Raw genomic sequence first — 15554 nt, 5'->3', positions numbered from 1 at the left:
ATGGTTTTGAAGACTCAGGAATTATCACCAGCACCATAATTTTGACTTAAGGAAACAAGGGACATGAAATATCCAGTTACTTAGGAGTGTTCCTCCTGCTGTTAAATTTGATTCAAATAAATAAAACATAAGAAAGGTATTTCAGTTATCCACAAAGCCTTTGATCCACCTGTCTTCAGTTTCAGAAAATCTTTTCCAGGACCGTATCCTTTGGAAGAACATTGTTGGTAATTAGTTGAGCAGAATGACCAGAGGCTTCAATAACATGCCTTCCCTATTGCTACATGTGAATTTCTTATAAATGAAAATCCTAAAATCCTTCAGACAGCAGAGCATGTTTTAAAATGCCCATGATGATTTAGAACACTAGCAGTATTAGGTTGGAAGGGGAAACAATTAATTATATTCAAGAATACACTTGGCACTAATTGAAACATTACAGAGTCTTAGAAATAGCTACTTGTACATGACAGATACAGTTTCTTATCCAAGGTGTTCATATGGCTAATTTTGTTATCTCTATGTTGCGAAAATAAGGAGTAGGATATGCCTTTAAAAAAGTTTTTGTGTTTTGTTGAAACGATTATGTCCAAAGATAGGATATGCTCTAAAATTTGTTTGGGACAAGTAGTGGCTTTGAACTATTTTTAGTACTACAGATTTGGAGGTAGCTGATACCATTAAGAGATAACTTAACAATGATGAATCTAGTATAATATTCTTTCCTTGTAAGTGGAACTAAGGGGCAATTTTTAGGGAGGTGATTAAACGAATTTTCCTTTATGATGTTGTCATAAGGGGCAGCTAGATGGTGCAATGGATAGAGCACAGATCCTGGAGTCAGTTCCTGAGTCTCAGACACTAGGTGTGTGACCTCAGCAAGTTCCTTAACCTTGCTTACTCAGTTTCCTTATCCGTAAAATGAAACAGAGAAGGAAATAGCATTCTACTTTAGTTCCTTAGGTATGAGAACTTCAAATTGAGGCATGTCCAGTTGGACACAACTGGAAAACTATGGAATAACAAATGATGTTGTCATGAAAAGTCAGAGGTGGAAATTGATCATTTTTAACTTTCTAAATTCCCTCTCAAACTTGTGAGATATCAATGCCCCTAAATCCTTCTTCAACATCTTATATATTTAGTTTATGCTATTTCTTGGGGATGAGACACTTAGGTGATTCAGGGTGCTGGGTCTAGAGTCAGAAACTTTAGTTCAAACCCAACCTCAGATATTAGTTGTATTATCCTGGGCAAGTCAATTAACCTCCATTTTCCTTAATCCATTTAGAGAAGAAAACAGCAAATTACTCTAGTATCTTTGCCAAGAAACCTCATGCCTTGAATGCACTGCTACACTATGGTCCACAGGGTCATGAAGAGTCAAACATGACTGAACAACCATAACAATAACAATTTTTTGTGGGTAAAAGAATCCATTTACTTACCTTTTGCTAATGTACACCTTAGGTTTTTTTATTCTTTAACTATCTTTATAAAATATTAATTTTTCTAAAGTCATAACTAAGAACAACAAACTAAAAATAACTCGGATATATTTGGGACAATGAAAACAAGGAAGTAATATGTTCTCTACTTCTTAAAGAGAATGTAAAATAACAGATAGGAATGACCTAACTCGGCTCCTATTTTAATGATGTCTTCTATGATGAAAGAAATGATCTTCGAACTAGAAAAGAGTAGAACCAGCAATGCTGATAGGAAAATACTACTTTAAATAAGTAAAGTGATAGTACAGAACTGCTTTAAATGATTTAATTTTAGTATTAGTTTCATTAATTAAATATTAATATGATTCAATCTCAATGTTTTGAGATGTGCTTTCATATACATATATATTATACACACACATATATATATATTTATATGTAACCTCTGTCATTTTTGAGAAACTGTAGTTAATTTATATAATGTAAAAATGGTAGTAATAGAAAGATACTAATGATGGAAGATGACTTTACAAAAACAAAAAAAGGGGGGAGTTTAAACTATAGAAAGAACATTTGATTTCAATCCTTAAAAAAATTCAGAATGGATTATTAAGTGAAACAAAACTGTGACCAAGAATCAAAATGGTTTCACTATGAAAAAAAAGTTAATTTTAAATAAAAGTCAGTGCGCAATGATCTTACATCCATACAATAAGAAATCAGTATTTTCTCCATTCTGAAAATTAGCTCAATAGAAAACATTTTAAGTGAAAACATTGAGAACAATCCAATACAGATCAATATAACAAGCATTTGCTTAGCTGATGTGATACAAATATAGAATTTATATTTGTCTGAAATTTCAAAAGCTGAACTTATTTCATAGGATATATTTTGAAAGTTGAAAAATCATAAACAGCTTGCAAACTATCTTGTTCTATATATCTAAAACAGAGACCAGGCAGGTTCATCTTTCCTAAGGTCACCTTGCTGACAAGAGGCAGAAGTAGAGTGCAAGTTCAGGTCACTCAGAGACTAATGTTCTTTCCATTATTCATGAGGGGGAAAAATTTAAAAAATCAATCTTATTTTATAAGTAAATGGATTCTATTTATTGTCTGTTATGTTATGGAAATTACCATAATCTCCTTTTTGGGGATCATATTTGTGAAATATTCTGCAAATATTTAAGCATTATTCATATATGCTTATTCCTATAACATATGATTAATTCATTTGAATATTAATTTGAGATATGAAGCATGATGCAGCAGAAAAAGCACTGGACTTGAATTCTGGAAGTAATAGGTTTAAACTATGTTTCAATAGTTCTTAACTGTGTGATCATAGGCAAGTTACAAACTCTCAATGACCAGAGAGCTCTCAAAGAATACAAGTTGAGGACAACTTCCTGATACACATTGGTGGAGGAAGTTTCCACAGTGGGAGTTCCCCACATTTATGAAATGATAGGAATGGACCAAAATACACTTGAGATTATGTATATTACAAATGCAAATTTATGTAAACACAGTCACATGTAACATATATGAATGCATATGAATATATGAATAAGCATATTTGTATCTATATTATATATATATATAAATATACATATGGAATTTTAAAATGAGTTGCAAAATTTAACTATCAATGTCTTTGATTACATTGCCAAATAAGTTTTTGGAGGAGTAAGAAAACTAAGGATATCGTAGGTACAACTTGGGCTGTCATCCAGAAAGTAAAAAAACATATTCATTTTGAAAGGTCTAACTAAATAGGAAATAGGAGGAGATCCTGTCACCATGTTAGAGGGCAGGTAATTACAAATTTTCATCTCCCAAAGAAATAAATAGATTGAGTCTGGATATCATTGGCTAATTGAAACGCTTTAAGTAACTTAAGAATCTTATTGAAAACAATAAACATTATTTTCCCTTAAAATTTTCTGCACCACACTATTTACTATCCCAAGGTCAGACCTGGTCTGGGAATTTGTGTTTCATGAACCATGAGTTATGTAGAAGATAATTCTTACCCAGTAATAATTGCTAGATTATTAATATTCACCCTGATGGAAATAAATGACTGAAGGCCAAATATTAATGTCTACACAAAGATAATGTTTGAAACCTGTCAAAAAATGACAAATGAACAGATGTTAATGACAGCACTTAACACATTGTTATAAAACAATAAAGAAAGAAATGATGTATCAGAAGCTAAAAACTAGATTTTTCAAATTGAATCTGGCTGAATATTTGGAGAAGAAAGTGGGAAAATGGACCATTTTAAAGTTATTGAAAGTCTTCCATGAATTTCAGTTCATGGAAGGGGTATCTTCCTCCTGTCCTTATATATAAATAGTAGAAATTATGCAAAACTCTAGCCCAAAGAGACAACTCAAGCAAGAACTCTGCTTCTCAAATAACCAATGCTAGAGTGATACATAGTGGTAGTAGTGGTGGTGGTGGTAGTGGTGGTGGTGGTGGTGGTAGTAGTAGTAGTAGTAGCAGAAGCATTAGTATATTATGATTATATTACTGGGAAATGAAGTAAATGGAGTATAAAACAAAAAAAGTACGGAATTATTGCTAAATTATAATAATCAGGTAGCTAAGTTTTTCAATAGATAGAATAGTCACTAGGAATTAAGGGAAGACAAGTTCAAATCTGACTAAAGAAATTTATTAGCTGTTGGACCCTGAACAAGCCACTTGACATCTGTCTATCTAAGGTTCTTGAGCTATAAAATGCGGATAATAATTGCCCCTCCCTCCCACAGATATTGCAATAATAAAGGAAGTTCATATTTGTGAAATACTTTGCAAATTTTAAAGTATTATATAAGTACTAGTTATTATTATTATTAGTAATACAATCTATCAATCATATAGGAAGTCGGTCACATAAGGAAATGATCAGTGTGGCCTGGAAAAGCAGAGGGATGCTTTTCAGAAAAGGAAAGAAGAGTAAGGTCTCATTCTTTAAATAAGGGAAACATCTGTGTGAGCTGCCAGGAGGGCATTCAAGGTGAGAAAAACAAGAGAAAAAAATTATATATTTAGTCATATGGCATTTATTACCAAAGTGATGTATGAGAGGATTTTATAATGATTATGAAGTTTACAAATTGGCCCAGGAGCAAGGACAGCTCTTGACAAGCTTGAGCTCACATTAATAAAATAAATGGTAAGTTATTTCCATACTTGGAATATCATAAATTGGATCTAGGGATAGAAAATTACTGATTTTATTCAATTAAAATTTATTGAGTGCCTACTGTGTGCAATGCAATTTTCTAGGTGTTTGAGTCCCACTTTAAGAAACTGAATGCAATGTCTACAAAGATAAAACAAAATATGATAAAAATAAATTGTGATAAGGGTGACAAAGAGGTCCAAATATACTACCTTTAACAGGACAGAACAATTATTTTCATTGGGGTAGGGGGTGATTGGCTGGGGTGGGATAGGTGTGTGAAAGAAAGCATCATAGAAGGAGTCTACATGACAGGACTTGAAGGAGGAGAAAGATTTCAATGGGCATGTACAGAACAGAAGGAACACATTCTAAGCCTGTGTGAATCTTTGGAAGCAGGAAGAGATTGGGAAATAGAGGGTAGCCCATTTTTCCTGGAGTACAAGGGGTAAAAATGAAAGATATAGATTTGATCTGTGATTTAATTAGTATAATAAACTAATACAAAAGAACCTCTACTCATGCAGGTGGATTCCTTCTTGGCAAATTATATTCTTAGATTTTCCTAGATATCTGATAGATTAAGTAACTTAGAGTCACAGAGCTCATATATGTAAGAAATAAGACTTGTGTGCAGATCTTTCTGGCTTTGAGGTTAACTCTCTACCTTCTTCACTACTTATTGTTCAGTTGTTCAGGCATGCCTGACTTTTCATGATCTCGTTTGGGAATTTCTTGGCAAAGATACAGAAGTGGTTTGGTACTCCTTTCTCTAGTTCATATTACAGATAATACTGGAGTTATGTCTCCCAATGAGGGACCAAGAAAAAAGATATCAACCAAACTTTGGAGGAATGTGCATTTAGGGTACAAGACGAGGAAGCTAAGACACTTAAAGAGACAGAGAAGTACCCATCTAAGAATTTGGACCATTAAGGTTCAAAGAAATCCTTCACTCGAGAGTATTAAGTACTAAGGTAATAAAATATCAAATGAAGACTGAGAAAATGTCACAAAATCAAGACACTATCTCAACAACTTTGGATTTAAAAATATTTAATTCTTATAGAAATACAAATTCAAGTAATAAAATAAGGGAGACAGAAATGATTAAACTGGCATCATGAACCATCCACTTTAAAATATAAATATAGGCCCTATATAAATATTTGGTACCATTTTATTCTAAAATAGAAAAAAGAGGCCACTTCAGCTGAATAACAAGTGGAAGAAAATACCAAGCCAGAAGATGGTCACCTAAGAAACATTTTGAGAGCTTTGAGCTACAGGCAAGCAGCTTGTACCACAAGGGCAGAATTGATAGGATAAAACAAATATTACAAACTTCCTCATTTCCTAAGGGCAGAAATTAAAATCCATTTATAAAAAATCCATTATAAAAAACAATTTCTCAAATATCAAATAGTGAAGTCAGGACTTAATCTCAAGTCCTTGGGCTCTAAATACTACCATCTTCCTAAAATGTTTTTTATAAATTTGTTTTTCTTCATCCGATATCCTGAGCAATATCAAAAGGACTGGTTGGTTCTACTAACTAAATAAATAACTATTACATATACATATATACCAAGATTTTAACATTTTAAGAAGTAATTTAGGAAAAAATAGAGGAAGGAAGAAATGGAAGGAAGGAAAGAGGGAAGGAAGGAAGATATATTTTCTAGATTAATGAGAATGCATTCTACTGGCTTATTAAATTTTTGGAACTACACCTTATTGAAAGAATTAACAGTCTGCTACTTTCAATAATTATCTTTGGCACTGTTGTTTGACTGAATCCATAATATAAAATATAATGTTTTCTGAAAGTCGGGTAGAGTAAAAACATTTATGCCAGAAGTTGGCTGGTATAAATAAAATTTATGAAAATAAGGCTTTTGCTTCTGCTGAAAAGAATTAGAACTGGAGACAATTAGTATAGAAAAAGAGCTTAGTAATGTCAAACAGTCTTATATTCCACTTACCTTTACCATTATTTAATATTTACTCCACCAATGAGCTAGCAAATCTGTCCATATATTATTTGGAGGCAGCAACTTTTTTTTGACTCAAAAAATGCACTGATTTTTTTTCTTGTCTTTTTCCATTCTATCAGAAGCTTGTTTTACCTTGAGGCCACACAAATATGAAGCTTTTAACATTTAGAGATGTAGCAATAAGTTGAAACTCAATTCTATCCTGAAACATCATGCTTTCACTGAATCTACTGACCCATTTTTCTCAGATTAAAAATATGCACTAGGTATTTGGTTATAAGAAAGAAAGCAGAATTGAGATTTCATGTTCAAAGATTATTTTTGACACAATACCTTGAAATTTCTATGGAGGGTTGAAGAACTCACCTTTATATTGGTTTTACACACACATATATATACACACACATATATGCATATATGTTAATGTGTAATACATGCATACATATATAGTAAATTATAAGAGAAAAATTTTAGAGAGGGTTTTGTTAAAGGTATATATAAGAAACTGTTCTTATTTATAAGAAAAAGAACCATTCTCCAATGGATATATAGTTTTCCTCAGAGTCCTGTTGCTTTTCTCATGAGTCAATTTGGACCTATATTTCTTTGCATTTCCTTGCACATTTGTAAACAAGCCCTTTTCAAAACAAATTAGCACTCATTCAGAGAAGAGAGTGTGAATGCACTTGAAAGAAAAAGGAAATACTTTATGAAGACATGAGAACAACAATGACAAAAAATTCAGAACTGGAAACAAATTTTCAGAGACATAGAACCTTTTTACTTTGAGTATTCAAGGACACTCACCAGTCTCATCATAAGCCATTGGACAGGGGTAATATCTTACCATTATGTATATAGTTTGGTACAGTTTTAAAAACGAAATTCACTTCACTCACCTGTTTGGCTAAGTTGAGATGTGCTTCTACTCCTCCGAGATACTATGGCCACCACTTTGGCACTAAGGCTGGACCTCCTTTTCTTTCCACCTGTTCCAACTGTGCCAACAGCTGTGTCTGACTGGCTTCCATCATTATGCTCCAGTTTGTACATCTCTCCACTCACACTTGTGCTCTTTGTGATGGTTCTCCCTGAAGTTCCCATCCGTCTGCCTTGCATTTTAGGGGTAAATGAACTATATTTACAAAGTAAAAACATATATGCACACATAAATTAAATGCAATTGACAAAAGAGTCTTTCAGCCCATCTTACTTTATTTTCAAACAATTTTATCAATTTGACAGATAAATGATTTCAAATCAACAGGCGTTCATCAAATACCTATTGTTTTCATCTGCTCATTTTCCTTGTAGCTACAAATATTTTTAGACCAAATCAATTTATGTTGAAATATATATTATATTCAATTTAAGGTTATGTCACTTTTCTCACCATCATGTAGTCATCTCTAAGTACATTTAAGGAACAAAAGAACACATTGAAATATAGCAGGAATAATCAAGAGATGGTAAATTGAAATATATTTTGGCTATGCTTATTTCATAGTCACAATCTTTAGAAAAACAAACAGAAAGACAAATTTACAAAAATATTGCTCAAATTGTGGTGATAGTGAATGTCCGCTAAATATACTAGAGTTAAAACTTTAATAATTAAAGGGGGAAATGTATTTCTTTTTTTAAACATTTATTAATATTTATTTTTAACATAGTTACATGATTCATGCTCCTACTTTCCCCTTTACACCCCTCCCCCCTCCCCTCACCCATGGCTGATGCGCATTTCCACTGGTTTTAACATGTGTCATTGATCAAGACCTATTTCCAAATTGTTGATAGTTGGAAAATGTATTTCTTTCCTCTTACTTGTACTTTCTTTGCTCCTTTAAGCAAATCACCCATTCAGCTGCCTTCTTAATGGAACTATGTCCATTTAGTTTGGTAAATTCCCTCCTGCTCTACCACAGTCCTTAGGCTATTCTTTAGGGCTTCATTTATCTCACACTCTAGACATTTTCTGCTACTTGTAGTCAAATGAAATAGGTTTAGAATTTTTAATCCTTCAGGGCTTTGCTGTATATTACCCAGTTAATTAATTCTGATCTCCAATACAGAGCTTTATTTATCTTTTTAAAAATTTTTGACTTTCATTTGTCTTCAGTAGTATGTCTATATTCCAAATAGGTCTTTCTTGAAACATAGTATCTTAGACCACAGTAATAACTTTGGAAATGGGAATTTCATATACCATATCAGGTCAGAGGGGGAAAGGTACTAGTACCTGTATAGGAGTACCTTCCAAACTTCCAATGAAGGAGATAGGCAATTAATTCCACTTTTGGACAACTCTAATCACTTGGCATTTCCCTATATCTTATAAGCAGTCCAAATGTATCCTTGTACAGCTTCTACTCATTGTTCTGAATTCTACTTTCAGGGGTAGAAGAAGTCAAATCATTTTTTCATATGATATTGATAGATATGAACTTGTGATTTTAATCCTTTGTACAATTTATCATCTTAGAAAGTTGCCTAGAGAACCGAGAGATTAAAATACTTGCGTAGGGTCACATAGCCAAAGTGTGTCAGAGGCATAATTTGAACCTAGGTGTTCCTGGCTTTGAGACTCTCTTTAGTCGCTCTATCATGCTGCCTCACTTTCCCATATGATAGCTTTCTATAGATAGACAATTGTTGGAATTTAAAAAGATCTTTCAGAATTTTGAAGGATGTAAAGCTTGATTGCCATAGGAAGTTCCTGTATTTAAAATGTCATTCATCATCCCATTATTTTCTTTATCATAATCACCATCCACATCATCATTTCCTTCTCATTTTTTTCTGACAGGTTCTAGACAGGAATGGGTTCTCAGCCAAGCTGCTGTCCTATCATTTTTCTTTTATATTGAATATCCAGCATAATATCACAAGGTGGATTATGATTATTTCTTTCTTTTCATATTTTAAAAATGATTTTCAGATTAGAAATGTTCCTGGAACAAGCCATGATATTGCTATAAAACAATTACTTTATGATAAAATTACTTTTATGATATAATCTCATTCTTTCTAGGCTCACAGAGTATTCTTGGTAAAACTCAAATAACTATCAGGAAAATAGGGAGAACATATACTTCCATATGTTTCCATAAAATGATAATTTTTTGTGCTACATCTTCATTTGTGCTTGCTTCTAAAAGAGAATCTAGGACAAAGGCTATTCATGTATAATAACATTCGAATGATGGGTGAAAATTTAAATAAATCTCCTAAATCTTCTATAGATGTATTGCAAACATTTTCAAATAATTTAATATTTTACTTCTAAATGACCTTAAGTGGCTCCCTATTATCTCTAGAATGAAGTAGAAGTCCTCATTTGATACTGAAAGCCCTCCACAATCTGAATTCTCTATCTTCCTAGTTTTACTTGAAAATGTTCTTAATGTACTCTTTCTTCTAGTCGGACTGAACTGCTCACTGCACATGACATTTAATCACTAAATTTCATGCAGTGGAGGAGGGATATTTCATGTTTAGAATGTATTTGCCACTCATTATTATCATGTAAAATTCAAAATATAGCAGCTTGAATTTTTCCTTCATTCTCATAGTTCCTAGCAATCTTGAAATTATTTTGTATTTGCATTTACTTTTTATTTACATTTTTATATATTGTAACCCATCAATGGAATGAATCTAAGCTTCTTGAGGCAGGAACATTGCATTTCTACTTTTATATTCCCAACACTTAACATAGTCCCTTATAAATAGTTAGTTCTTAATTTTTCTTTAACTTAATTTTCTCAACTGTAATCCAGAGAAAAATTGCATGTAGTATTTAATTTTGATTTAATAAAATAGCTAAAAGTCTCTTGAATTTAAAGTATATTATTTTACTTTTAATAATGATTAATAATGAATAATTATCCCTTTTAAAAAACACTTAACATCTGTCTTAGAATCAATACTAAGTGTAGGTTCCAAGGCAGGAAAATGGTAAAGGACTAGGCATCTGAGATTCTGTAACTTGCCCAGAGAAATACAATAAGGAAGTGTCTGAAGTCATATTTGAATCCAGGACCAGTATTTAGTCCTGGTTCTCTAACTACTAAGCCATCTAGCTGTCCCTAAAATTATACTTTGTAAGGTCAATATATCATATATAACTTTTGTTAGATTGTATTTTTCAGAAAACCAACATAAATACAATTCAGTATTTTATGTGTATAAATAATCAATTTATACACATAAAATATATACACAAAATAACCAAAATAACAAATGACCAATCAGACACCAAGACTGAAGATTTGATGTTCACATCATCATTTTCCCCAATATTACATGTTTTTCCTTGTTATCAATATAGTTTTAAAAATGTTTTTATGAGATTAGACACTGCAATCTGCCTTTGGAACAGCAAATTTTCATTTATGACATCAAATTAAATCAAAAGTTTACTATATAACTAGCTTCTGATTAGTACAACTAATAAATTCCATGAAGTGGTCATATATATTCACATTTGCTTTATTTAAAGTTATAATTATTTAAACTATATAATAGATCTAGTCCAATAATAACATGCAAATTAGATAATGTGACCACTTGAAGAGATTAATTACTTGCACTAATCTGTTTGATTTATATAGCTCAGGAGGCTAACTCATAAGACCACAAGAGCTGTTCTTCAGCACCACCACTAATTTATCTAATGTTAAGCTATCTAGGATATGGCTACAAGATAGAGCCTAGCAGAGTCATTCTCCTAATGAATCTTAGTCAATGGGAACACATTAGAGATAGCCAAATCAGAGCTTAAAGAAACAGAGGACTATGATCACGTTTACTTGTTCTACTTGGGTCCAAGGAAAGATCATTTAACTTAGAGCAGGAGCTTTCAATATATTTCTATTCTCCTCCACTTCACTATAGGGCTGATATAATAAAGAAAAGAAGCTTAGGGCGTTAAAGAGAATAACATTGACTTCCAATGTTATCCATTTTTGGCCAGCATTAGGAACCAAATTTTCTAAGTGAAGTGATTAGCTAATAAAGTGCTATGTTAGTTACCAAACCCCATGCCTTCACTACTGAGGCTAAGAAATTTTGGCAATAGATATACCAATACAGGTGACTATCTGCCTATATAGGGCTTGAATTTTAAAGTGGTAGAATATATCGCATTTTTTATAACAAAGTTTGGTGAAATTATATTCTTAGTTAAATTTAAAATGTAATGAAATTAGCAAAAGGCCTCTAAAAGTAGTAATCATATATGTTGTTTCATTTTATAATACTGATATTGCTTGGTTTATAGTTAGATAATTTTGTACCTTGGACTTCATCCCCCAGAAATCCTTCAGGATTTCCCAGAATTTCTTTTAATCTCTCTACCATGTTGTGTGGTCACATTTTGTTTATAAGTTCTATAACTCTGCCCCTCTCTCTCTCTCTTCTCTCCTGACCTGGGCTGGGTTAGCTAACTTTCTTTTACTTTAGTTATTAGTAATAAACTTTATAAAATATAGGACTTAGTTATTGTATATTAATTTTAATCTTTACATTGATCTACAGGCATGTCATACTCAGAGTATGGTTATAGCTATAGAAATGGCAAAGGATTTAAAAGTCATCTGGTCCAAACCTTCTTATTTTTCAGATGAGGAAACTGAGGCCCAAAGACTTTTAGTAACTTGATCAATATCATAAAAGTTCTACATCATAGTGCAAATTTGCACTCAGAACAAACTGCTCAGATTTCAACTGTAAAAAAAGAGATGTGCCTTCTCTGATGTATGTGTATGTGGTAATTTAATAAACAAGGCTTTGAAAGTCTTAAAAAGTTAAGTCACATAAATACAGATAATTACATAATAAGCTATGGTAACCCAGGAATATTTTGCAAACTCTGAATATGTATGATTTCTCACCATGGATTCTTTACAGATTTGTGAACCATTTTTTACAATTATCTCATGGACAAAAGTCAAATAAAGAAGCAATCACTTAACTATTAATTAAAGTCATCAAAGTGTTAGCAAGGTAGTGTTAAGAATAGAGGATAGAGTCAAGAAGACCTGGCTTTTAATACCACATTTACTTCCTGTGTGATTGCGAGCAAGTTGCTTAAACTCCTTGGGATTGATTTTCCTCAATTGTATAATTATCATAATAATATCTACCTCAAAAATGTTGTGAGGATCATAAAAATACTTCATATTAAATCTTTCCAAACTTTAAAACACTATACTGTTGTAGCTATTGTATTCAATGTTATTAAAATATATATTTATCAGGAAATTATTTAAATGTTTCCTCATTAAAATAATTATTTATCTATGATAAAGTTTTGTTGATATATGTAATATTTTAATTTTAACTTTATTATTTGTTACATTTTAAATTCCAAGAAATCTCCTACATTGACATCTAAAATTTCTTTAAGTTTGTGAATATGTTCAAATTTAGTAGACTGGTATAAGAAAATGAAAGGAGTATATTTAGTAGGTCTCATTCAGGCAATCTATTACTTTGTTCAGGATCCATATGCTCTTAAATGTAATCACTTCCACATATTTAATTTGTTTTGTGCACACACATATATATATATACATAAACTTTTATGTGTACATGAATGAATGTTTGAATGAAGAAAATGCTTTGTGGCTCTTCCATTCTATTTAAGCTCCTTAAACTTCTAATAGTGAAGACAACATATACAGGTGACCTAGATATGTAAAAGAAGGAGGTGTAGGGAAGTGATGGGGAACCTTTTAGAGATGGAGTGTCAGGCCCTGCCCCCACCCCACTCCCTATACCAAGTGCTGTGCCCATGCCCCTCCAGGGACTACATTCTCTGCCTCTTCCCCACTGCGTGCCAGTTGAACTGATTCCCACCCTTACTCCACCCAGAGGAGGTAGGAAGCACTTCCACTGGACTGCTGGGCAGCAGGGTGGGTGATATAGTCAAGCTTGGGGAGAGGGAGAGGCAAGGGGTACAAGCATTCAGCTGAGCTATGGTCCCCTGAAACCTAGAAAAAAAAGCAAGACAGCCCCAGCTTATAGAAAAAAAACCCCTTATTTATAGGAAAATATAAACCTCATATTCAATGACATCATCCTGACACATTCACCTCATTGCATTCCAGCTTTCCTGAAGGGAGAATCCTCCAAATTAACCTTTTTAGCAAATTGTCAAGGGGTTGAAGTCAGGTTTTAATCTGGATACAGGGCTGATTACTACTTGGGACAATCCACTATTTTGTTTTCCAGAGCTTCCAACCAGGCTGTTCTCCCTCAGGGAGGCACCCCTTTGAATACAAATTGAACAGGCTAATAAGAGGTGAGGGGACTAAGAATGCAAATTAAGCCCAAATTTGCTTGTGAAAGAAACTGGGGAAGGAGCTATAGAACAGCAAAGAGGATATCAGTCTATCCTTGGGTTCATAAAACTCATTCCTAAAGTATGAAGCTACAGTTTTGAACATTTTTAAAGTACAAACTCAAAAGACACATTCCAAAATCCTAAAAATACTTTATATTGTAAAGACACTGGTTGCTTCTGACATAAAGACATAAGTTGTTTCTATCTCACTTAGGCCAAAGGTAATTAAGAAGCCACTGTATTCTGAATTGGGTAGGGCAATCTTATCAGGCAAGGGATGCTATCTTGAAGAGACCTGCTTACTAATTCTTATTGGGGAAAGGGGAAAGGAGCAGCCCAGCTGTGACTTCATCCAGTTTTCTAGTTAGGAACTCTGGTGAACTATGTGCTGTAGGGATGGGTGCACTAGGTCTTTTGGACAGTGGGTCCTTGGCATGTATGCTCACAGATAGGTCAATATGCATGCCATCTCTGGAACACATGCCATAGGGTTTAGGGTTACATTTGGAAATGAAAATGAAATGTTATGGTACCCTGCTTTTAAGAAAGGTAAAGTACAGGATAAAAGGTTTGATAAAATAAACTACCATGAGAACACAGAGTTCTTGGTATAGAGTCCAAATTCTAGAGGGAAAAAGAGAATAATGGCCATAGTAGTTAGCATGGTTTGTAAATGATCAGGAAATGTAGGTCTTTACTAGGAAACAGGTTGTTTCATTCCTGTTTTTATACTTCCAGTGTCCAGTGTTGTTCGTGATGCTTAGTAGGAGTTTAAAAATATTTATTCATTGAATTATTGATTGGTTGATGGATCTGATCAAGGGTTCTCAAAGACTTTGCCAATGAAGCACAAAGTTTGGCAGATTCTACTATGCTGGAAAGGCTTAAATTAGAGTATGTTTCCCAACCCTTTCATTTATTTTTTTCTGACTCCAAATCCAATATTCTTTCAAGAATATCAATGTACTGAGGAAGGGATGCCTATGAGGAAGGCAGAACTCTAGTCAACTCAGGTTCATGAAGCAAGAATCATGGTTTTGAGTCCTGGCACATTTTGGTCACTATTTACTATATTGAATTAAATGAAGAAGAGACTTAATTTTGTAAAAAATTTTGTTCATTCAAGAGATAGTTGGGAGGCCAGTCTAACTAATTCAGAGTACTATAATCAAAAGGACACTGATTTAGAGAAAAAATATATGGATTCATGGTTACCTTCAGTACTTAAAATTGTGTCACGAGATAAATCACTTAACCTTTACGAATATCAGTTTTCCCAATTGTGAATAAGGGATAATACCATTTACTCAACTTAATTCAAAGAGCTATGTTAAGGACTAAATATGACAATGTATCTGAAAATATATGAAAAAGTTTCATACAATGTAAATTATTACTACGATTACTTAAAGGGCACAAATTGCACACTTTAGAGATATCAACAATTCTTGGCAAAACATAAAGGAATGTAGGACAGCTAGGAGGCTCAATGATTTGAGTCAGGTCTAGAGATGGCAGGTCCTGGATTAAAAACTGGTCTCAAATACTTCCTAG

The 15554-nt window shown here is 32.9% G+C and overlaps 1 protein-coding gene across 1 annotated transcript in view; it reads right to left on the bottom strand.

Moving 5' to 3' along the window:
• Nucleotides 1-15554, bottom strand: part of RIMS1 (regulating synaptic membrane exocytosis 1) — a 225974-nt gene that overhangs the window by 77509 nt on the left and 132911 nt on the right. Inside the window, exon 20 of the mRNA XM_044675361.1 lies at nt 7549-7784. Coding sequence (XP_044531296.1) covers nt 7549-7784 — 236 coding nt within the window. The remainder of the gene's footprint in view (nt 1-7548; nt 7785-15554) is intronic.

This window comes from Gracilinanus agilis, chromosome 4, assembly GCF_016433145.1.
Source record: "Gracilinanus agilis isolate LMUSP501 chromosome 4, AgileGrace, whole genome shotgun sequence".
Lineage (NCBI taxonomy): Eukaryota > Metazoa > Chordata > Mammalia > Didelphimorphia > Didelphidae > Gracilinanus > Gracilinanus agilis.
Note: the sequence above shows the minus strand (reverse complement) of the source record. Positions and strands in the feature narration are given on the sequence as shown.